General features: G+C 38.6%; 1 protein-coding gene across 3 annotated transcripts in view; it reads left to right on the top strand.

Annotated features, from left to right (window-relative positions):
- The window catches only part of CERS6 (ceramide synthase 6), a 112,832-nt gene that overhangs the window by 67,434 nt on the left and 19,487 nt on the right, over nt 1-25,911 (top strand). For all 3 annotated transcript variants that reach the window (XR_006169550.1, XM_042822724.1, XM_042822723.1), the window contains exons 6-9: nt 12,179-12,229; nt 14,320-14,412; nt 20,085-20,213; nt 24,047-24,153. Coding sequence is in view for 2 of the 3 variants with exons in the window: in XM_042822724.1 (XP_042678658.1) it covers nt 12,179-12,229; nt 14,320-14,412; nt 20,085-20,213; nt 24,047-24,153 (380 nt within the window). In the remaining variant the exon portion in view is untranslated. The remainder of the gene's footprint in view (nt 1-12,178; nt 12,230-14,319; nt 14,413-20,084; nt 20,214-24,046; nt 24,154-25,911) is intronic.

Genomic DNA, 25,911 nt, shown 5'->3' with positions numbered 1-25,911 from the left:
ATCCAAAATTTAATTAAGTTTAGCACCAGCATAGTTCCTCTGCTCTCATCTCTACCAGCCACTCTTCCTGTTACTTTTTTTAGCAAAATGAGTTGCATTTAAGAGCAAAAAATACAAATGGATCAAATAGATCTGAAGATGAAAAATGGAAACACCAGAAAGTTTGTATTTATGCACAACCTAACAGGAGGAGAAAGGGAAAAACGAGGAGGAAATTACATAAAAGTTCGTGTAGACTTGGCCAAAATAGCTTCCCAAATCTGTAAAGATGTCCATCTTTCTTTGCCCAAGTGAAGCAAATGTTCTCACAGACACTGACTCGGAACAAAGCAGGAAAGAATTTCCTTCAAATGGCATTCTTATTTTTACATTAGCATTTTCCCCTATGCTTCTGTTATGTTAGAGAAAATTGCAATGAGAGATTCTCTTCACTGGGCTTTTTCCCAGGCACTACTGAGTGCTTATGGCATAAAATCAAATACACCAAGAAATAATTCACTACAAAGGACACCAGCACCTTAAGTGTGAATTGCCCTGATCCAGTCAATATGACGTCAAAAAAAGGCAGCAGGTATCAGGAATATAAGTGAAAGGAGCTGTTTTAGTCAATCCTTTCCTTTGTTGCTTAGATTATGCCTTGTTTTAGCTGTTTCCACAGATGAAATTGCTCAGAAACTGCTCCCTTTCTAGAGACCACCTTTGGTGTAGCCGAAGATGGGGGCTTTTAACCTGTCCATTGCAGAAAGCTGTCTGGATGAAGCTCTACTGCCACAGCCATCATGTGAGACTTGATTGTGTGTCTGTGAGTAGGCTGCTTGTTATGTCAAGGCTTTAGTGGCAGCAATGTGGGGAGATCTCTGCCAAAAGATTTCCTCACCAGCTGCCTGTGATGGCAACAAATGCTCTTGTATCCTTAGGGTTTAAATCTTGACCCTGTAACCTAGAGAAGTTCTATTTCTATTTTAAAAAAATTTAAAATTAGCCATTGTAGTATCTTGCTGACTTTCAGACTGTCAGGGATTTGAGACCTTGCTACAATGTGCTGATGCTAAACTACAGAAAAACACTACAATTGCAGGAGCAGAAAGTGGAGGGTGTTGTGTTCTGTTTTTTTTTTCCATGCAACTACCTTAACTATCCGGGTTTGTGCTTGGAATCATACCTCGGTGACGTCAAAAAAAGGCAGCAGGTATCAGGAATGGGAGTGAAAGGAGCTACTCTCAGGAAGAATTGTTTTGTTATTTGAGATAGACTTCTCATTTTGGGCTATGGCTCCTTTATGACACGCAGTGAGTCCTGGGAAGAAAAGAAGCTCACAGGGGATTCCTAAAAGTCAGTGTCAGTAGGAGAAATGTAGGAAGGGATAAATGTTTCCCTTCTACAAATAGCATGGAAGTCAGCAGCTGGTCAGAGGTACTTTTACGGCAGAGCAGCCACAGATAGTAACTACAATTACAGGAAGTAGATATGTAATGGTAAGTTTAATTGCCTTTGGATAACTTAAGTATCAGAGCCCAGTGCTCTGAAAATCCAGGAGCTCTGTAGAAGCTGCATCCTGCAGGAAAGCAAGGAGCATTCTGAGATATTACAGTTCAGTACTGATCTTGGAGCATTACACAGCTACTAGGAGTGAACTGACCAATTATCTGCTTTAATAATTCCTTCTTAGGATTATTACTAGTTGCTTAAGTGTATGATAACTCTTTGCAGTTCACTCCCATTGCAAGCTATGGTTTACCAAGTGTAAACTTAGGCAGTTTACACAATCTCTTTTCAAAGTGATTCCAGGACCACAGTTGCATGTTGCCTATCCTAATAAATTCAGACGTCCTTTTAGATGCAAATTCTAGGTTAATTGATGTGGTCTGGCTCTGCAATCAAAAAAACTCAAGGCAGCTGTAAAGCTAACAGATTTACAACTGCTTTGTTTCGCCAAAGGCATCTGGAATGCTCTGGTGAATGGCTCTATTACATTACATATTTATGCATTCTTCTTACTGTGCACATAGTGACTACAAAACATGAGTTGTGTCACTAGGAAACCTGTTATGCACAAATGAATTGGGACTTTAGCCCGGCCTCTACAAAATTTACGTAGGCTTTCAGCTGCAGTAAACCATCAGAGCACCACTGATTGCCCAACTTCATGACAAAAGAAATTTTGCTTACTAAAAAGCAAGCAGAAGAGGAAGTGCTGGAACAAGAAGGTACTCAAATGAAAACAAATTAGTTGATGGCCAGACTTGCTAGTAGGGCTGTTGGCTGGCTGATGAGAGCAAAGAGAGGAAATGCTGTAGCTACCAGCTTCTCTCCAGCTGCAGAATTCCTTGGTTCTGTTTAAAGTGTGCAACATTTCATTCTAGGACCTCTGAGTGTCACCTGCAAGAAATGGTGCAGGCTTCTTTTCTCCCATCACCTCTATCCTTATGTAGATATTAGAGCACTTTTCTACAGCTACCTATTCCTTTTGCTGTTTTCATTTTAAAATACTGGGGAGTAATTTTCCACATAATTTCTAAGTTGAAATTGGGATTATCAGCACAAGACCAACGTACATTATATTTTTAAAGGGGAAAGTGGATGTATGTGATACACTGAGTTTACTCTGCCTTTCCAGATATAACTTATGTAAATAAATCCAGATTTGTATTCATATTTTTCTAAAAATAATTTTGTGCACTCATACATTTGCATCTGAAATGTCAAGAGCATCATTCAGTGATTGTTGTTAATCTTGGCCTTGGAGCGTGTCCTTCTGTATATTTTCTTATTTTGAGTTCGTAGAAGTAACGAATTAAAATAATTTTTAATTATATTTGGAAGTCAGCCCTGTAGATTGCTGAGCGGAAGGGCTGAATTTTCTGCATTACAGAAGTGCATTTTTCTGATACCTTGTTTTCGCAGACATAAAGCACTAAACTCAAGAACAACAACAGTTCCATAAAAACTTATTACAGTTTGCTTAGTCATAACATATGAAAAGAGAACCTTAGGAGATTCACTGGCAGTCTATCATGTTGTCTTCAGTTGTGTTGTGAATGGTGCCAAGAAATATGAATGACTGCTTGGGTCGTTAAAGAATGATGAAAATGCTATTCCTGTTGTGAGAAGGAAACAAAACCACACGTCACTAGAAAGAAGAGAATGCAGCTTGATACAAAATATTCTAGATTTTTCTGTTTTCCATTGTCAGTTCTTGCTGATTTTGTGGGTAGGGGGAAATGTGTCTTTAAGTACTGGTCCCTGCGGAGAGACTTTTCTGATGACTCCGTGGTTCATCCTGCCATAAACAAAACCAGCCAGTGCCATCAGCTGCTACGATTGTGCATAAAATACCTGTCACAGCAGCCACTGGAGGCTGGAAGCTGTCTGATAGAATTTTTAAATGGGTGAGAGAATTTTTAAGTGGTATGATAAATACCTTAGTAGCAAAATAAATACAATCATAGCAACAGGTGATATTACTGTGATTCATATTCTATCTTACTGATGTTGGTTTTTGAAGCATGACAAGAAAAACACATTTCTAGGTGAGTAGAGTTTCTGAGACATGTTAAATATGAAGTCCTTGGAGGCTGGGCAAATTTAGTGGAAGGCAATCAAAAGTTGACACAGCATTTTGGTTGTTCCTCTGCAAATCTTCTAAATATCAAGGCAAAGTTGAATTTTCTTTCTGCTGGAGATAAAGTTGCTGCAAAATGCTGATACTTGTTTAAAAAAAAAAAAAAATGAACTTCACATCCTTGTAGAAAATTAATAAGTAAATAAGCTGAAAGAGTTATGGTCAGAATATTGAGCCTGTTATCAACCTCTGAATGATCATGAACATGCAGCCAATGCTTGAATTGGCATAATGAAGTCATGGATCTGCCCAGAAGTTCAAAATACAAGTTAGTTTTCCATTTGAAACTGAAAATGATACTGCTGATATGTGCTGGGTGTTTCCAGCTGCATAATTTCTCTGAGTAATCAGTTTGGATGGCTCAATAATGTTTTACAGGAATGTGTGTGTCTCATCGCCAGGATATCAAATGAGTTGTTGGTTGAGAGAGCCTTTCCAGAAATCTGACACAGAGTGAGGGTTTGAAACCTTGTATTCCCCAGTCGCTGTCCTGCCTAATGTGATGGCACATGGTGGTCTTGTTTTCAGCTTTGTCACTTTATACTGTTAACCCCGTAAGCTCTATTGCTGAGTGCTGCAATGAATAAGATGTGGAGCAGTTTTGATAAGTGTCTCTCAGCTGCCCAGTACTTTGTCGAATAAACTTGCCATCAGAAGTCACAGAAGCTACATCAACTGTATGACTAGGATAACTGATTTCAGTAAGGCAGCTAGCTACCTGTACGTGGATGGAAACACAGGCTAGTGCTAGTCCAGTTTTTGTGTGGTTAGTAGAATCTACAAGCTTTGCCCCTATTCGTAACTGTTTTACCCCAGTGAGGCTATTTAAACAAGGATTCTAATTTCATTTTGCTTATATAAAATAATGGCAGAGTATCTACTCAGCATTTCTTCGGTATTTTTTAGTTGAAGCAATGCTTGGAATACATTCAGAGAGCTAATAAAGAGGCTGAATGAGTAAAGGATGCTAGTTACAATTCAATGCATTTTGCTTATTTTAGTAATATATCAATACACTATTTATGAATTATGTTACCAAGGAAGAGCTTCTCATTGTTTTCCTTTATTGTTTTTCCTTTGAAACAGCATGTATCTACTCAGCTATGACTTGTTTTACAGCAATTAATATCTAGGAGTTTCTTCTGTAGCTAAGAAAAAGAAACACACTGTATTTGTTTGTATGTTGTGCACAGGAGCAAGGGTTTTTGTTGGTATGTATTTTCCTTAAGAAAGAATGATTGCTGTAATCTGTATTTACACTGATCTCTGTTGAGCCAAGAAAGAAGAAGGGGAAAGGCCAAAGGAACATAGGGCCACTGTGAAATTTGAATCTGAGAGACTCACTTACTGACAAGTCTCTCGGCTTTAGCATAGTGGAGCAGTCATTTTCGCACAGCAGTATGGTGTCTCTAGAGTGGGAAACCACAGAAGGATACTTTGGGTTGCTAACAAGGTGATCTGACTTTCTAATGTCAACAGCCATTCAGCTTATCATGCCAAAAGGCTGCATGCATTGTAGAGGAAGAAAAAAAAAAAAGTAATTCAAGTAAATGTAATTCAAGTAAATCGCTTTAAGTGAGCACTTATTCAGCTAAATTATGTGCAAGAGGAATGTTTATTAACATACTGAATAAGAATAAAATTGGTAGGTTTCTTAACTTTAATTGTAAAAAAAGTGAAGAGTGAGATACTATTTAATTTTAGTATGTTGAAGGTCAAATAAATATAGTTAATTATGAATAACTTCCACTGATGTTATGAAAGGTGCTGTTAAATAAAGACTGTAAGTGGAAAATTTAAAATGAAGATTTGAAGTCTCCCCTCCCCTGCTGTTGCAATTGTAGATAAGCTGTAAAGCTTGGAATATGGTGGAGTGTCCATCCCCACAAACAAGAGATTGCAGGCAGAATACAGTGAGAGCACACAGCTACTACTGAGGAAAAGAGGAAGTTACACATATACGAGATGACAAATGTTTAGGTCTAGGGATGAGAACAAGCTATGCACAGTATCTTGGGGGCTCAGCAAATAAATGCTAACGAAGAGAAAAGCTTCTGGCCTCAGCTGAAGTACTTAGTTATTTGAAGACGGCCTGCTTTAATTTCAAACTCTTCAAAAGGGCTGTAAAACTCTTCAAAAGGGCTGACAACAGCAGGACTAGGGGAAATGGATCGAAGTTGAAGGAGGGAAGATTTAGGTTGGATGTTAGGGGGAAGTTCTATACAAGGAGAGTGGTTAGGCCCTGGAACGGGCTGCCCAGGGAGGTTGTGGATGCCCCGTCCTTGGATGTGTTTAAGGCCAGGTTGGACAGGGTCCTGGGCAACCTGATCTGAATGTGTATGTTTGGTGGCCCTGCTAGGCAGGGGGGTTGGAACTACATGATCCTTGAGGTCCCTTCCAACCCGGGTGATTCTGTGATTCTGTAATTTGATGCAAGTAGATGTATGAGTGCTGTGACACATTCATGTTTGCACCAGAGTAAGGTGGGTAGAAATTTGACATATTATCCTGACTTTAATTAATAGTGCCAATTTCTGTTGCATTAAATAGAATCATAGATAGCTGTAAGGGACAAAATTTTGTAAAGCTGTATCCAAATGTATTAAGCATGATAAAATCTTGGCCTTTTCAGATTTTGGAGTAGGGATTATGTGTGCATTGAATGCTCAAAATTTCTGTGTTGTACTCTTTTTGTCTTTATAGGAACAAAAATATTCTAATTTCAAAGGCAACAAAGGCATCTTTTCAGACTGAGAATGTCTTGCTTTTGTTTGAAATACGGTATTGTGTATAAGTAGGCTTTCCTGAGGTGCGGGGATTCTGTTATGGCATGCTTGGATTTTTGCATGCTCTATTCAGGCAAAAACAGCTGGCCCACTGCCTTTATTCATCCATGGGAAAAGCTGGGAGATTTTTCTTACTTATCAGGGAATTGAGGAAGATCTCCTTTGGGAATTACAACGTGCCCATATGATCAAGAGTGAATCAGGTGCATAACAGCTGTCTGATACTTGAAACTGTCAGCTAGACGCTGTTTTGTAGAGAACTGGGGTTTGATGTCACTAGGCTAAAAGATGTGCCTCTGGAAGTGTTTCCTTAGCATGTTGCTCGTTTCAACTTTATAGGCTGCAGAAAAGAAAAAATGAGTGCCAGCAACACTATTCATCTTTTTCACACATGTCTTATTTATCTATAGACTCATGCTTCCAAGGATGAAAAGGATGAAACTGAATTACTGGGCAAAGCAACACCAATACATGTGGGCACAACTTGCCTGCTTGGATCCTAATTGTGCTCAGCACAAGTACAGATAGTTTAGTGAGTGACAGAGCAATGTGGAGTGAGGTGAACTGTGAAAGTAACTTCAGCTCTACACTAACAATCATTGTGCAAAATTGTGTGACCCACATGTAAGTATGTTCATCTTTAAAAACACAAGCTGTTCATAAAAAACATGCATGCAATTCACTTACCTTAAATATACACATTTGATGCCTGACTTGCCAGCAGTGTGGGGAAGACATGGAGAGCTTCTGTGTTTTAGAGAATCCAGCCCATGACCTCTGTGTGTTTCCTGTATTCAGTGAATTCTGCTGGGCACATATGAATGAGAGGCATATTCATGGTTGTTTGCATTACTGTGTGATGAACTAAAATTTAATTTGTTATTTTAAAATAATACTTCATCAGGTACTTATATTGTCTCTCTGATAAAATACACACAGAAATGCCTTTCAATCAAATCAACTATGGACTGTATGGAGAATAGATCACAGTGGGAAGGGGTTTATTGCGCTACCTTTTTATTTTTATTTTTTATTCATCTACTTTAAAAACTATCCTTTCACATTGAAGATTCTAGCAGCGTTTTGAGCGAGGCATACAGTTTTTCATTACTTTGGGGCTAGTGAAAGCCAGGACCCAATTAGAAGCTTTCTTTACAGATAAGTAAAGGCAACTAGAGGCTTCTGCTTAGCATGCAAGCATCTCAGTTGTTCCCTTGTCTAGAGAGGATTTTTTTTTCTTTTTTTTTTTTTTTGTTTGTTTTTTGTTTGTTTTTTGTTGTTTTTTTTTCTGGAAGAATTCTTGAAAATTATTCCTTTTAATCACAGAGTTTGTAGAGAGGTTTGTTGGAGCTTTTGACAGGTATTCCTGTAAGGACTGTAACATAAAAGAAATTTTTTCCTTAATGCTGTAAATGACAGCAGTTTTAACAGCAGCTTGTAATCCTTCACTGTCACTGATACTGTACTGATTGGGCATTTTATGTTACATAAGGGAAGATTTCAGTGTTGTAGGGCTGGTGCTTTGTGACATAGAATCATGCTTAGGATGGAAGGGACCCAATAATCAAATAATCTTGTTCTATCCTCTCTGCTTTGAGCAGGTTTGCCACCCACTAGATCAGGCTGGCCGAGACACTGTCCAACCTGAGCTTGAAGGCCTCCATAGATGGGGAATCCACAGCTTATCTGGGCAAACTATTCCTGTGCCCCATCACCCTCTGAGTAAAGAATTTTCTCCTGACATCTTACTTAATTCTTCCCTATTTTAGTTTAAAGGCATTCACCCTTGTCCCATCACTATCAGGCTTTGTAAAAAGTTGGCTTTGCTCCTGCTTATAAACTCCCCTCCGGTACTGGAAGGCCAAATGAGGTCTTCCCGCAGCCTTCTCTTCTCCAAGCTAAACAAGCCCAGCTGCCTCAATCTTTCTTCATAAGATGGCCCCACCCCTCTGATCATCTTCATGGCCCTCCTCTGGAGGCACTCTAAAGTCTCCATGTCTCTTGTGCTGGGGTCCCAAGGCGTGAATGCAATACTGCAGATGAGACCTCACAGGGGCAGAGCAGAAAGGGTCAATCACCTTCCTCTCCCTGCTGTCCACATCTCTTTTGATACAGCCCAGGATACTGTTGGCCTTCTGGGCTACAAGTACACTGTGCTGGCTCATGTCCAGCTTTTCACCTACCGAGACCCCTAAGTCCTTCTCTACAGGGCTGTACTCAATGAGTTCTTCTCTGTCTTTATATATATATGTGATCACCTCAGTCCAACTGCAACGCCTCACACTTGGCCTTGGTTGAACCTCATTCGATTCACATGGACCCACTTTTCAAGCTTATCCAGGTCCATCTGGATGGCTTCTCTTTCTTCTATTGTATCAGCTGCACCGCTCAGCTTGGTGTGATCAGCAAACTTGTTGAGGGTGTACTCAATCCCACTATGTCATTGACAAAACTGTTAAAGAGCACTGATCCAAGACACCTGCGGGACACCACTCGTGACCACCTTCCACCTGGACATGGATCCATTGGTCTACAACCATTTGGCTGTGACCATCCAACTAATTCTTTATCCACTGAATAGTTCAGCCTTCAAATCTGTATCTTTCCAATTTATAGTTAAGAACGTGGTGCAGGACTGTATTAAAGGCTCTGTACAAGTCCAGGAAGATGACATCAATTGCCCTTCCTTTGTCCTACATATTAGTTACTGAAGCTTTTAGCAGTTTTCAACTTCAGGATGCCCTTTTGTTATCAGGCTGCTTGTACTTCATCTCTTTCCTAGGCATTATATTTCCATTTTTCTTCTTATTCTTGGTATTTAATAGCACACTCATTATGTTTGCCTAGAAAAGATCTGTTGCAGAGTCAAGTGATAGCACTTTTCTTCCTGTCTGTCATGAGACTTTGCAGGGAGAGCTGGGCTTTGCTCAATAGTGAGTTTGTCTTGTATGGGACAACTTAAAGGTATAGCCTCTGAGCATGTGGTTCAGCTGAGTCCTGAGAAAGCCAGCATCAAGTCTTTTCTGGTTAGCTCACCCTTCATCATTGTGTCCAAGTGTTACATCACAGATCCTTTCAGGATTCTCTCCTTCCAGCTGAACCTGCCCTGAGTATCCTAGAGTCGTAAGGTTCACAGAGTACTAGGCAAGGTGCTTATAGCTCCTACTAATACTATGTCTTTAAGGAGAAGATAAATTCAGTCTACGGCTAGGTTCATTGTAGTGGTCAGAGGGAAAGGCTGAGCGTAAATGAAGTGCTTTCTCTGTGCTCTTCACTAAAGCACACCAGGGCAACCGTAACCCAAGTCCTATTCTAGAACAACAGTTAGAGTTGACTATGAGAAGCTTAGGCAAGTGGAGGAGAGACTGGGAAGGAAACAGAGGTAGGAAAGTAGTATAGATACCCTGCAGTCTTAGCCACTGTTGCCTGCCTGTTGCCCACTTAGAATCTAATTAGGTTTTCAAACAGCAGATCGGAAGCATTTTTTATGAGAGGGTAGCATGACTTTCTGAGTTGCCTTTGGCTCAGAAGCAGATATTTTGTAGCGTATTGTCTCTGAGACTTAATAATAATGCATTTATTATATTGTTTCTCAATTTGTGGTATCCTTTCAGGATTTGTGGTAAAGTCTTGATGGATTCTTACAGTGAAACCTCTTTTATTTAGCATTCGGTATTTTAATTGAACGTAATCTCTACATCTGCAGCTCCTATAGCAGGCATCTCTCCTAAGAAGCCTTAAGATGTCATAGTAAAGGAGAAAAATATGGATTTTTTTTACTAGCACCTGTAATTTAGGTAGTAAAATAATTGGGTAGGAAGCATATCTTATTTCTAGTTGAACATGATATGAAAGACAGTCACAGCCTGGTTAAACTTGAGTTATCCTACAATATTTGGATGGCTCTACTTTAAGCAGCTGTCAGAAAAAATATTTGAGATTCGATGTATTATGAAGAGTTGTAAGTAGAGGGACTGTATCTCTTTCAAGATACCTTTTTTGTTGTGTGAAATGGGAGGAACTCATATTGCAATAACTGTTGAGGAGGTGTTTAAACCAATGAATTGCTTACATTAAATTATTATTCCAAATAGAGGGGTGGAGAGGTTTGAATGGACTTTCACCATTCTCACAGCCTCCTCCTTGTAAGAGATGCATCAGAAACTTGTAAGAGATCTTTTATTTGTAAGTGTTGGTATTCTGCTCAAGCTATTGTAAGAATTATTCATTTCCACTTGAGGAGCAGAAGGGGGGGGTACGTACAAATTTCTTCTCCCCTCCTCTTCCCTTCTTTCCTCTGGACATATTCAAAAAAGTAGGAAGAACCTCTAATAGACAAATTTACATCACTCATAATCAGGAAAGGTTCTGAGGATATTCTAGAAAACAAATCATAACTAGAACTTATGCATCAGTTGGGAATTTGGCTACAATTCTGACTGTAATTTGTGCAGTCTTTTGATATGGTACAAATCCTTCCTATTTATAAAGACTCTACCAGCTTGATTTTCATCATAGGGCGTTAAACTCCAGAACAGCATTCTTTTTAGTGTTTCTTTTATTTGGTTTGATGCTCCTTACAAACATTGCATTTTGTGTGTGTGTTGTTATGCTTTGCCTGAACTGTACTGCTCCGCCTAATGGTGAAAACAAGAAAGTGCTCTGTTTTATGCACAAGGGGTTTGTGTGAAAAAACATGGTGTCAGTAGTACTTAGTGCTGTAACAGTATGTGTGTTTTAATCCGGGAGACCTAACAATGTTCTGCAACCTTTATACTTGGATGTAGAACAGCTAATGATACAAATATCCTGAATCCACATCTTTCTTTCATGTTTCTAATGAGATAACCTGAGATGCAGCCATGCTTTGCAAGACGTGCACATTGAAAAGGAGTTATTTGGTTACTGTTGGTTTGGCCGTGTTCTTATTGCCTATTGTGAAAATATTTAGCAGCTGAAAATGTTGGGTAGAAGAGTTTGTTCACATGATAATTTCTATCTATAGTCCCATGGTTGCACAGGAAAAGAGAGAAAAGCTAAATAACATGTACTTACAAGGCTTTATCTTGTGTGACACTGAAGAAGAAGCATTGTATAAATCTTGTGCAGTCAGGAGAAAAAAGAAGAAGAAGAAAAAAAAAAGACGCAAAAAGATGCAAAAGGGTTGCATGTCTGTAACTCAAGTTTTTTAGTTTGTCCTGCCTTTTGTAATGGAAAAGTGTGGTTTCTTGTGACAATAAATTTGTCTGAGGCACTTTTTATGTTGCCCTAAGATATCAGTATTTTCCGTATGGCAACAAAATCTATAGTCTCTGGATGGTCATCTTGTCAGCCAGCAAAGCAAAAGGCATGATTCACTCTCTGGAGTGGATATATGGCTAGGATTAAGTACTGTGTGAAAGGATGCTTATATGTAAGGGAAGTTCTTGCAGTCTGAGGTTAAGATTTCCTGTGTTGCTGAGAAGGTAATGTGAGATCTGACCATCTGTGCACAGGCTTATTGTATTCAGTCTGCACTCCTGTAAAAGCTATTTGTGTAAGGTCATAGTGCACTAAATGAAATTCTCTGTGGATGGGCATTTTGCCCTAATATATGTGTGAAACTTTAAAAAATCTACTGCTTGTACTGAGTTCTCAGATCCTTTATCCACAAGTGCAAATATTATGCTGTATCTATAGTTTTGTCCCTCACTTGTTTTAACCATAAACACTTACACTGACCAAAATTATATGTACAGACTTTTTTGTTTTATTTTCCTTTCTCTCTCAGACACCCTGGCTTTGGAATACCAGACAGTGCTGGAATGGTTACCCATATCAGGTAAAAGTACTGCCTAAAACCAAGAATGGCATCTCTGAAGAGCTCTGTTTTTATTATGATAGAGCTTTATGTCAGTATGTTAGTACGAACTACTTGGTGCTTCAAATGTTGCTAGATGCTCCTTGTCTTCCTGTGTTCAAGAAGTGAAATGGGAATTTAACTATCACACCTGTTTTGACATGAAACACATGATCCGAAAACAAATCTGGGAAATCTACCTGTAACATCTGCCACAGTGGAGAAGTAGCCATAGTTCTGAAGATGCTGAAAGTTTTAGCAAAGCCAGAGATCTAGCAGAGTGGCAAATTCAGAAACTTAGTTACTAGTCTTAAATGGGGCACTTACACTTGCTGTATTTAAACTTATGCTAGAAGAGAAGAGAGTCCATCAGAAATGAGACCATCTAATAAAAATCATTTTCAAAATCTTTGTCCCAGAAACAAAGACATCTACTGAGTGCTGATCAAGTAGGGCAGATCAAGTAGTACTGAGTGCGGATCCTTATGCGTTGGGTTTTTCATTTGTTTTTTGGTTCTTCTTAAATAGGTAAAAGTTCTAACCTGTTGTTTGTTACAATCCTTTTGTAAGTTACTCAGCACAAAATTGCAGAAATCCAAGTGAACTTACAGTAGGTGTAGTCAAAGGAACCATTTGGAAGACAACTTACACGTAAGAGCAGAACTGTCCTATTCAAGTCTTCAGGGAACTGAAATCCAATATGTTAGCTAAGTTAAACACACTATTTATCTTCTCATGGAAGAAAGCTATGATGCCATTAAAATCCCCCCTTCTCCTATTACCATTGTATGTGGGCTTAGAAATATTAATGTTATTGTTAATAAAGTATCTGATAATCTTACTACAAATTTTCACTGGTGAGTTCTCATGCAAAATGAATGTAATAGTTGCAGCCAATTACTACCACTGTTAGCTCTTACTCTCTTCTTTTTTTTCCTTACACCTAATTAAAAGCGTACTGACAGTGTCACTAAACCAGAAAAGGATTATATTGGCACAAGCGATGACTTTAGTAGACTGATTTTGAGTGTGCACAGTTGTCATAAAGGATAAATATGTATCTACATTTAAACAACCCATATAGGATGTTCAGTCTGCATCTGAAAACTGTTTGGCTACAAAGTATTGGTCTGCAAAAAAGAATGGGAATAGAAGAGACAAATGAATTGCCTCTTTCTGATTGAAATAGCTCTTACTCTGCTCGGGTGTGTGGTTGAGCCAGTGCAGAGTGTTCAAAAGGTGGTTCATCTAATCCCTTTGGACATGCCCGCAGAACTTCTCCTGTGCTAGTGAACATTGTCACTGTTACAGAAGATATGGCTAGCAGGAAGCACAGTCATGAGGAAATTAGAATAGCTCCTAGGACTGTCTCACTTAGGCTCTATTTAGGATCTAAATAGTTACCCCCTTTGAAGTTAATTTTGGTTATGAATAGGTTCCTGTGTATTGTTATTTATATTTTTGCTTTACTGTTTATTATTATTTTGCTTTATTTATACTTTTGCTTTTAAACATCTGTGTAACCATGTTGTATATCGAACAAGATGCTTGGGTAAATTTATTTATTTTCTTCTTCACAGATGTTAGTGTGTTAGCAGATAATGGTCATATTCTTTGAAAGTTGTCTTTATATTAGAAAGAGTTAAATCTGTTTAAAACTCACAAGGTTTTTATCATAAACAGATGAGGTTATATACGAGTGTTACGTTAATTTACTCTAACATTGTTTCTTTTGCTGTGCTTTAAACATATATTAATGATGTACAGCAAGATGTTTCAAGTAATCTTTTGTAACAGTGATATAAGTGGGAAGAGTTTAGTTTGTTCTGGGTTTCCAATGGGCATCCTGATTTTTTGATATTGTACTACTGTGAAGATTTAAAAGAGGGTAGGCTGGGAGTATATTTTTCCAGAACCATCAAAGTTTGAAAGAGGAAACATCATTGTTTTTCTTACATAGGATCCTTACGTATAATACAGTAATCCATCTGTGATTAAACATCTCTTGTATAGACCTCAGGTGCCCATCATATCAGACTCTCTATTAACCTTTTCTCATCTCCATCTTTCAGCCACTGATGCCTGACCTTCATTATTACTACATTGCTGAATTATCATTCTACTGGTCCTTAATGTTTTCTCAGTTCATTGACATCAAAAGAAAGGTAAGAACAGTGAGACTGAAAACACTGAAGGCTTTGATATTCATCGCTGAAAAACTGATGCTGAAGGGCTTGTTTCACACTGTTCCTTGTTACTGTGATGGGCGTATTTTTTCTGCACGTGGGATGAAGAGCCTGATGTAATCAAATATTCAAAGGGAAATTGCATCAGCTGAAATCTACTGCTCTTATAAAATGACTTGAATGCAATTGATCAAATATATATATCATTTCTACTTAGAGCTAAATGATTAGATATCAGTGATGGAGCAAGGCTGCCTCATAAATTCACAGTACCGTTTGGTAAGATCTGTGAAGGCACTGAATTTATTTTCCTGCACAGACAGGGTAAAAACTGAAATGTATTTAATAATAAAGAGTGATACTACATATAACCCTTGGTTATAAAACAAAACCAAACCTCTGCAGCAATGCTACAGAATTGTTCAGATTACTGCTGCAGGACTGTGTTTATCTAATCAGTACCCATGTATCCATTTCATCTCTCTGCACTGCTGTTGACTGTATTTCCCTTTCTTTGTGTACTTCTTGAGAGAACAAAATTCAACAGCATTGCATTTGCAACATTATATTTTTAAAGAATATTTAATAGATTCCTGACTAGTTGCTTTCCTTATGTGAAAGGTAATTGGAGGTACTCAGTCAGCATCTAGGTATGCTGAAGTACAGTTCTGAAAAGAGCCATTGTGGTAGGCTTTCATCTTTCATCTTGATATGTCTCCTGGGAAAAAGCTATAGCGTTTGCACTTGTGACTTGGAGAGTTTGTTTCCATTGTTGAGCTGAGCACAGAGAGTCTGATACTGTCCATACATAGATACAAACAAAGAATCTTTTGTATGTCTCTCGTTTACTTATAAATGATTTATAGATAAGTATAGATACATATGCACGCACACACACAAAAGGCTTCTCAGCATACTGTTTTGGAAATGGAAGGAAAATGGAGATGAATTAGTGAATGGAGATGAATTAGAAAATGGAGTGAATTAGTCTGGTTGCACCTAGATTACACCACTGTCACAGATTTACAGTGGAGCTAATTCTTTTTGTAGCTTAAACAAAATTGGTAACTAGGATAACCAGACTGGAAAAATGCTGCTGTGTGCTGGTGTCAGACAGTAAAACTTCTCTGTGGTCAGGAGCAATTGCAAGCTGACAAGAAAACCCATGAGTTGAATAGTGTTAACACTGAGAGCTTACAGTAGTTGACAACAAGTAGTAGCACATGCTGCTGGGCATCAAGGCAGTGGCAGCCGTCAGCTGGATCACAACACAATGCCAGAATGTCTTCTCTGACGAGACAGCTCAGGATGTAGAGGGATATCTTACAGACAATGTGCTAAGATAGTGGGAATATAGATGTTGCTAGGAAAACATGAAGCAAGCCTCAGCTCTGAGGTGAACTCCTATCAGACACTCAGGAGCATCAAATACATGGACATATGTACCAATAAGGAAAGGCTAGAAGTTTTACAAGTGCTCAACCTGCAAAGGAAGGCAGAGGTGAGAAGCATGATGTTGGTTAAAACTCATGCACTTCAAAGATTTTGAGACAAAAGACTGGTCTCAAAGCCAGTTTCCTGAGGTGCTCTGCACATCACCAAATTCTGACTTCAATAGGTCAGGGTGTAAAAGTGCAAAAGCAACTTCTCTGAAAAACAAACAAAAAACCCCCCACCTAGTGGAGTACAAGCTTGACAGAGACATCAGCTCTCGCAGCACTGTTGTAGTTCTCTTTTAAAGAGCATGTTTAATTTTAAAAATGTGGAAACTTCTTAATCTGCTATACAATGTGTGATACAGTGACACCGTAGCTGAAGGAAGCAGGAAATTTGCCAGCTAGTATCAGACATTATGGTAATACTTCATGACAGTTTATGCAGAACAGATTAACGGTTCTCAGTCTGAGAAACACGTTGAAGTTTTCTTGCTAGTGTGAGAGGAATACTGTTGTGTATGTTGTGCTTATCATTTTAGATGCTTTTAAGTACAACAAGGTCTGTTTTGTTGTCAAAATGAACAAAAGTGCCCTGGCAGACATGAGCACTACAGGATTTCAGCCAACCCACTATTATGCATCCAGCTTTCCCAAGGCAAGGTGCTGTAGGTCCTTACTGAAAGTGCCAGCACTGATCACTGGCGTAGCTCCAGTCTTTTACTTTGTGCAGCTCAAGATAAACGAATTTCTGGTTTTCAGTCTTTTTTTTTTTTTTTTTCTTTCCTAACAAGAAATTCATTATTTCAAATGGTTACACTGATTTTTAAATAGCTGTTTATCTTTTTTTTCAGATGTTATAACTTCTACCAGATTATCTCTGCCTGACTGAATAGATACAAACAAAATATTAAGCTCTAAGTTAAGGCAATGATTTGAATAGGTTAACTTTTATAGTTTGTGTTATGTTATTTGCTTCATAAACATATACTGTGTAGCTGTAATTATATTCTACCCTTAAGGGTTTCGTATTTTCAAATACTACGATCTACTGTCATTTGTTTTGGTGTTTTATTGTTTGTTTTTTCAATTTTTTCTCCAGTTTCCTGTACTCCTCTTTTGTAAAACACACAGAAAGAAGATTGGATTGGCTAACAAGCCTCTGATAAGTTTTAAAAGTAATCAGGCTTACTTAACATTTTCTGGTTACCTGAAGTATTCTTTGATAGAATTGTCAAACTACCCTATGTAACAGAAATCTTGTTTCTGGAGGGTTTGTGTCCAGATTGAGACCCATGGGATTTTCTGTTGTCCGCACCATATTCTTCCATTGATGGTGTTTCATGAGTAGGGTCTTTCTCCTATTCTTAGAAACATATTTTCATGTAAAGGCATATGTTATCTTTCTGGAGTCACAAACAAAGGTTATAATATAACTGCTGTAAACTGTGCTGTTTGTGTCTTGCACAAACGTGTATGGTTCAAAATACATTAAAGAAAGAAGCCATTCTTGTATGGCTATAATTCTATTGTGTATGGATAAAACTACTTGAGTAAACTGGGAACAAAAGTACCACTTGACATTATGTAGCCTTGCAACATTAGTTTCTGTGTATTCATTACCCTTATGTATAATTAAAATGTAACACATAGCTTCTTCAAGCATAGTAATAATTACTGAGATAAGGAAATAGCAGGAAAGAAAGGACTAGAATAACAAAAGCCTTCTTATTTACATCGCTACTACTTTATTCTAGCAGTTCTCAGTATGTTGGACCAGTATCTCTGTTTCAGAGCTGACAGAGTCAGTTAACTGTCTTTTCCAATAAACATCAGAGAAGGAGTTCCTTGGACAGCATTTCTGTAAGTAGTCTCATGTGGAGATGCAGAAGACTGCTGCCCATAGGTATTAGGTCTGCTTAGGAGTAATCTGTACTGTCAGGAATGCCTTGAAGAGTTCCCAGGAGGGAATGGAATTCTAGTCTTTGTAGAACGTGAATGTGGCATCTATAAAAACAGAGGAATTATTTGGCTTAAGACTTCTTGCCTCATTTGGACTGCCTATGTGCAAATGTAATTATAGTTAGCAGGAAAATGAAGAAGTGCTATAGCATTTGCAACTGAAGCAGGTAAAAGAGCTAGGCTGCAATATGGCCATGTGGGAATGCTAGCCCTGGGGAAAAGAGTAGATGCTTTGCTTTTTTGAATATAGCAGAGTCAAATGGTCCCCATGGGTGGGTTTGTGGTTACTGAATTGACCAAGATGCCATGTTTTTGCTCTCACTTAAGACCCTCAGGAAGAGAAATAGACTTTAATTTTCCTTGTATTCAGTTCTCTTTAAGGAAATGGAATGTAAACAATGGTTTGAGATGATTGCTGCGTGTGTTTGATTGCGCTCCAGACTGCTGGAAACCAAATCTGACTATGTCAAAATAGGATACAATTTTCTGCTTTTAGTCAATTCTTCTTCATGTTGTGGATTTGCAGGACAGAGAAGCCTGTAGTACTTGACAGCATTAAACATGGAGTGGTAGGCTAAGAGTTCCTTCCCTTTGCAGTTAATGAGTCAGGTCAAGCTGCAAGTTTTTTCACAGACTCCAAGTATGCAGTGCCGTGCATGCAAGGACTGGTCCTAGAAGTGGCAGTGCATTCCCATGCACAGCAGGCCCCTCTCCGTTACCAGAGACAGGCAAGGTGTCACTGAACAGTCACCTGCAAACACTAGAGAGAGCAAGCAATGGGCAGCTATAGCCAGAGCTATCCCTTTGTTACTGGGAGCTCACCAACACTTTTCCTGCAGGCCCTCAGACCTTCCCTCCAGGGTCTGTTCCTCAAAAGGCTGCAGCTGCTCAGATTCAGTTTCCCTGCTGTTTCTCTGCAGTGGGCTTATCAGCTGGTGACAGCTTAGTTGGAATCAACTGCTGCAAGAAACACAAATGCTACCTCCCAAAGCACTTGGTGAGGAGATGAGCCTTCCTGCAGGAGCTGTTCCTTGTGGCTGTCTGGATCTGTTCTCTCTGCATTATTCACTTTTCTCAGTCTTGAAGTCCTGCCATTCTGGTTTGATTGTGCTTTAACCCTGTTGTTATTTTTTAATTTATTTTTAATCTGGAAGTCACACAACTGCCTGAGAATGAAGGCAAGAAAGAATCTGGTTTTCTCTAATTAGAAATAATTACATCTTTGCAAGCTTTTTTCCTGTTTTAGCAACAGCCTTGTATGAGAGCTGCTTTGCTACCTGGGCACCCAATGCCTGGAGGAACTCCCCAGTCAAATGGTCCCGTGACCTTTTCTTCAGGGTTTTGATAATACTTTCTCACAGATTTGAACGTAGTTAAGCGAACTCCAGCCTCCAGCAAGACTTAATTATTTTTAAACTGATTTTATGCCTTACAGAAAAGAGTCTCATGCCAGTGTATCCTGTTCTCCCTGTAATAGGAGTGTAGGCCAGGTACAGTAGTTTTCCCTTTGCTTTGCCCACTCCTAAGGATGCATCAGAGATTTTGATATTCCAGGAGTTTTACTACTGCCCATATTTTTCAATAGTAACAGTTACTTGCTGACTCTGTTTCAAGTTTGAAGACTGGGCAATGGGCATCATTTGGAAGATAGCAGCTTAGATCTTAGTAGGAGGATCTGCACTAGCTCATTTGAAGACTTTTCTGACCCTGCTATAGTGTAAAGACAAAACTCTAGAAAGAAACAAATGAAAACAGAAACTTGGGATTCTCAGCTCTGTGAGACTGCTCCGTTGTACTTGGCAGGTGACTGTCAATAATTGCTCATAGCACTGAGGAAATGTGTTGCTTGTACCTCTGCAGCTGTTTGAACTCTTGTAAATGATGCACTATTTTGCAGATTGTGTATTACTCAGTATATAAGAAGTAAGGTGTAATTTGATTTGTATGTACATAAGTTTTTTCATAGTAACTACAGTCTGGATGTCTATGAAATTACATTATTACAAACTGAGAGACATAGCTATTTTCTAGCTTTTGATAATCTTTTCACCTTTTGTTATCATACAGTGGCTATTTTATTTAGTCAAAGGAAAAAATATCGCTGGGTAGGTACTTAAGTAGCAGAATCTTCCTGCGACGTAACCATAATGCTGGATTTAAAAACATTCATCCATTTTTATGTGGGTATACTGAATCTCACTGTTTATTTCACTGTTGTTTTTTTCTTTCATTTTTTTCTGCTTCTCGCTGCTCTAGGATTTTGGCATCATGTTTACACATCACATTGTAACAGTCACCCTGATAACCTTCTCATATGTAACCAATTTGACACGAGTGGGAACCCTGACCTTATGTCTCCATGATGCTGCTGATGTTGTCCTAGAGGTGAGACAATACCTGTGTCATCAATGTACGTGATATTTACTATTCTGAGAGCTCACGTGTCAGTGGGTAGAATCTATTTGCTATGCAGAACATGTATTCCCTAAGCAAAGAGGCCAGTTCAAGATGATAATGTTGATTAATATAGTGTATTTCCTTACTGAAATGTATTACGCTTGTAGCAGTCCATGTTTGTGACTTTAGGCTGATTTATTCTTTGATAAACTGCTTGTATAGAACAGTCTGATGATGCACTGCCAGGAAGAGTTGCAGATTTTAAATACAGCATGAAAAAATCAAAAACTAAAGATTATGAAAAATGGAAAGTGGCTGCTGTGCGGGATAGAAACTCCTGGCTTGACCTCTCTGAAGTGATGAACTAAGGGAGAATCCTGCCTCTGGAAGAATCAAGGGGTCGTGATTTGGTTCTGCTGTTCTTTGCTGAGCAGAGGGCATGAAACAATGTGCTCATCCTGTGCAAAGGCAGTGAACTCACCTGCTTCTCTGGACAACTTCCAAATTCCTGTCCCCACACCTCATCTAGATGCCAGTATTAAGCAGATGGCTTTGGAGAAGAGGGAGATGATTTGCACTCTTTTAAGACAAGATGGTCTGTAAAAAGATGATCTGTAACTTCTTTAGCAGCAATTTAGAGATTTTTCTCATCAGTAATGCTGAGATTGTGATGTGGACTCTGCGTCAGGATCAGATAATAATTGTTTTTGTCTAAAAGTTTTTTTGTTGTTGGTTTTTTTTGTTTGTTTGTTTGTTTGTTTTTTAAGTATTTTCAAGGATCCTTTTATGCAAGAACATAGCCTCACTGCATTATTCACTTTTCTCAGTCTTGAAGTCCTGCCATTCTGGTTTGATTGTGCTTTAACCCTGTTGTTATTTTTTAATTTATTTTTAATCTGGAAGTCACACAACTGCCTGAGAATGAAGGCAAGAAAGAATCTGGTTTTCTCTAATTAGAAATAATTACATCTTTGCAAGCTTTTTTCCTGTTTTAGCAACTTGTGTAGATCTATTCTGCTGGCTGTGAATTCACCCAAACCTTCTTCATTCCTATTTTTTTGCCAACAGAAGGGCATACTTGATGTTGTTCATTTCAGGTCAGACCAGTGCCTGTGGAACTGGAAAACACTGAAGAGTAGCTGGGGTAGGCTAGCTAAAATCTTAGGTTGAACACACTGGGATATATATTTTTGATCAATTCCTCTGTCCCCCTAAGACAAAGAGAGATTGCTATTCTCACTATTTGAAAACATAAAGTAAAGTCTATTTTGTTATGTGAGACAGCCTTTTGCAGTCTTCCTGATCAGTTTTTTCAGCTTGTTTTACCTGGAGATGCTAAAGCTGCTTATGAAATATAACAATCATAACCAAAACCCTTGAGAAACATTTACTAAGGGGGTTGTTAGAACTCACTCAACATGCTCTCTTCTGCCAAGTCACAGCCCCTGTGCCATATGAGACAAAATGAACTCTGATATTATTTAGGGAATGTTAATGCAGAGGAAAATAAATATGTAGCTGCAAAAGAAACTGATAGAATTTCTTACTGTGATGGATCAGTTGTGTACCTGACCTGTTTTGGAGATTCTCAAAAGCATTCTGAACATGGTTGAGGGCACGATGGGCTCTGGGTGTTACATCTTGAGCAGGGGGATTGGACTGGGTGACCTCCAGAGGTCCTTTCCAACCTCAGCCATTTTAAGATTCTGTGATACTCACAAATCTGTACCTCAGTTTAGTTTATCTTGGATGCTCAAAGCAGCCTAGCTATGCCAGGATAGACTAAGCATAGAATCATTGGCTTGCGTAGGAAGCCATTATATAATCTTTAGCTGAAATCCAGGCTACTGAGAGAAAATTTCAGCATCCCTTCTAAGTTCAGTTCTTTGAGTGGCTTGGGCTATCTTTGCAATGTAGTACAGCTTGCGGGTTAAAAACACTTGGAACTAATCTGCTTAAGAGTGTAAAACTGCTCTTATTTGGGACCTTGAGACCTTCCAGACCCAATTCCCTTCCTACTTAATGAATGCTATGTTACTTTGTGTTACCCTGTCTTAGGTGGCCAAATTCTATCCAAGGACATGCACTTTACCACTTTTTTCTAGTCCTTCCTTATCAATGTTGTTTGTAGATCTATGTTTTGAGTATTGATAACCCATCACCTGTACTGTTTTTGAGAAATACTACTACAAGCTGCTGTGGCAATACCAGCTTCACACTCTGTAAAACCATCTTTTTTAGGCTGCCATCGTGGGAATACTGAATTTCCAGTTATCTGAAAATCATTATGTTAGTAACTCCTCTCCCTTACATGTTGGCATCCAAAGTGTTATCTTTTCCTTAAAACAGCCAAAGTACAAACTGCTAGGAAACACATTCATGTCCAGTAGAATACAGGACTGATTGAGAAGGCTGTAAGACTATAGGGTTGATTCAGGATACTAATGATTTCTTTGCAGCACTTGAAGCTTTCCAAATATTTCATAAGCTTCCTAATTTGTTTTCTGTTTGTAAGAATATCCTTTATGTTCAGATTTTGAATAGAAATATTTCAGAATATTTGAATAGAAATATTTATGTAACATCAAGAAGTGCTGGTTGGTTTTGGCATGTGGATTGTCTGATGTGAGCATTGAGCGTTTTCAGGTTCATTGTGTTCATACCAATAGAATCAAACAATGCAGGACTGCCTCTGACCATTTTAGATAGTTCTTTAGTTTGAATTCTGCACTCAGAATAGTATTCTCTATGCATTGTGGTTATTTTTCTCCCTCCTAGCCTCTGAAAGTCTTCACAATCAAGCATTTTTTAGATAGGGGAGCTGGATACGTGTCCCTTCTCAAGGAGGCATCCAGTGGACACTAAATTAATCTCTTGATATACTGCATGGTGCAGTGGCTCTGTACGCTTTTGACACAAAGCATAAGAAAGACATGAACACTCTGGAAGCAGCATAAGTGCCTTAAAACAAGGTTGTATGTGCATGCTGTTTTCTTCAGGAAGAAGAGGACAGGGAAACTTCAGGTAAGATCAGAGTTTTAAAGAGTTTGAGTGAAGTGTATCTGGTTGACTCCTTGACCAAGGAAGGAGTCAGAAGATTGCATGAAGACAAATGACTGGAACATGTAAAAATAGGCTTATGGCAAAAGGTTAGGAGAGCAAAAGAGTTTTAGATGGGGGAGGAGGACATAGGAGCAATACAAGCCTTGGGAAAAGTTTTGGAGAGAGGAATACAAACCTAAAGACAGCAACTGCTCTGTATAAGCTAGAAAGGCAGGAGAGATACTGTAGGAGAACAGAGGCTGTGGGGCACAATTGAGCATTTGAAACAGAAATGTTATATATAGCAAAAAACTGGAAGACAGAAGTATGGGACAGTTGAAAGATATGTAGTTGCCAAAAATGAAAATGCAGCCCAGTGGGAAAGACTTGGATTGCAGCACTGTGGAAAGATGAGAGAAAGTAGGTTAAAAGGCTGCTGACAAGGATAGCATAAACATAGTGGGGCTCAGTACAATCTTTGTAAGAGTTTTGTAAATTTGAAACTGTAGGATTTGTAGGATTTCAAATAGGAAATGGAATGGAGATGAATAAAGTGAAGGAAATATTCTGGTTTTGTGCACTTTTTTTCAGGAAAAGAAAAAATTCCAACTGCTTGGTAGAGAGGAGTTCTGAGGTTTCTGTGAGGCGGCCCAATGAAAATGTTGGTCATTTAATCAAAATTTGTTTTATTTTTATTTTTATTTTTTTACAACTTATACACAATTCAAGAGAATTCAGTTGTCCTCACGGAAGTAAACAGACGTTTCTTTCTTTTACAGGCTGCCAAAATGGCAAACTATTGCAAGTGTCAAAAACTGAGTGACCTTCTGTTCCTTACGTTTGCAATTGTCTTCATTGTCAGTAGGCTTGGCATATATCCTTTATGGTGAGTAAGCACATCATTTCCACCAAATGCTAAGCATCAAACAGATTTGAAAATAACCGTGTTGTAATTGAACATGATTCGTTGATGTTACTGTGTTTCCCAAAGTATCAAACAGTGTTTCAGATATAACCAGGTGCTGTAGTTGCCTATTTGCTAGACTGCCATTGGATTTACAGTGTGCTAGACAAGAAATGTGGGGCTTCTGCTGGTTTTAAGTTACAAGTGAATTGGAAATTGCATGGCTTAGCAGGTAGTTTCTTGTGTTGGCAAAAAGTAGGAGAGAAAATAAAATATTAGTCGCTGAATGCACTGAACAGATGCTAAGCTTGATCTTTACATTAGCTTACAGGTCGTGCTTTATGAACATGTTCAGCTTAAAGAAAGCACAGTGAGCTAAGTCCAGCCCTGCTGAAATCAGTGTAAGGATGTTATTGTTGTGGAGATCTGCAGTACTGCAGGCTGTTCATTTTCTACCCTTCTATCCTTTCTACCCTTTTTGTTGGAGGTAGTGGGAAAGCTCTGTAGGACATGCATCTTTAAGGTAATTGTATTGGTGTTAACGTAATCTCACTTTTTCCCAGACAAAGGTAGCTGCTTGCGTGTGCACACACATTCTCTTCTTAGGTACATACACCTGAACACATACAAATACACACAGATATTTGATTCTTTAGCTGGGATCTTCAATATCCAGAAGGTTGCAGACTTGTTCCATACTGGTGGAGAAATTCATTGAAGTTTTTCTGTAACTATAGTATGAGTTAGCTTTGCCTAGAAAGGAAATGCTCTGCTATAGGTGCATGTGCCCTATATATGAGCAGGGCTGGGAGAAGGCATTGACCTTACTCTTTTATGTTCAAGCTCCTTCCTTTATCTAGTGCAAACAGAACTAACTGAAATTTCCACATCTCTGTGAGACCAGGAAGGATCCGTTATTATGTCAGAAGGTAACGGCAGTAGTTTTGGTTTTGGGAAGCATCAGAAATGTTACCCTTTGCAGAGGTTTATTTAGAAAGATTACAACCAAATTCTTTATTTAAGCAGACAGAGGATGTACGGATACCAGTATCAACCTCTCTTATAATTTCTTCTCAAATCCTGTATGATGGTATCTCTTTATGGCTTTGTTTACTGCAAACAGGATAAGCCTAAGGAGCCCTTAAGGTGTTTTATCAGTTCTGATTAACACTAGAATGTAGAAGTCTCATTTAGTGGTTAATGACCCTCAAAAAATAATATGATAATGCCTGACCCCTACTGTGCTATTTGTACAGCCCCATAACAGAAGGAGAAAATGGTTAGACACACAAACTGCATTTTTAAATGCATGTTATTTTATTCCAAGGAGCAATGATTTGTTTCTTAAGCATCTTCTCTTCCTTTTCCTCATTACTTCCTTGAAGTTAACTTGGCCATTCGTTGAATTTCGCTAAATGAATTAAGTTAACTTTTTTTATCTGTATGATCTCAAATAGGAAAAACAATAGCATTTCTGATCATAGGATTTAATCTAACCATTGCAGACTGCTTTATATTGGGAAATGCGGGAAAGGCTCAGTCTGATTATGGCAGCTTGAAATAGAAGTGCCACTGCTCACTTCTCTCTCCTTTGATGATTTAAAAACAGTAATAAATCTAGTTTTTTCTGCGTGCTTTGAGGTGGGATTTTTTATACAGCTAACCTGAGAGGAATGCAGAGCATGAAGGGATGAGGTTAGGAAAGAGGAAACTCAGCTAGAATTTAATCTGGCAAGGAAT

Source organism: Centrocercus urophasianus, unplaced genomic scaffold (genome assembly GCF_019232065.1).
Source record: "Centrocercus urophasianus isolate 14NV4802_14NV808 unplaced genomic scaffold, USGS_Curo_1.0 seq_20, whole genome shotgun sequence".
NCBI classification, from domain to species: Eukaryota; Metazoa; Chordata; class Aves; order Galliformes; family Phasianidae; genus Centrocercus; species Centrocercus urophasianus.
This window is presented reverse-complemented; position numbering and strand designations above follow the sequence as displayed.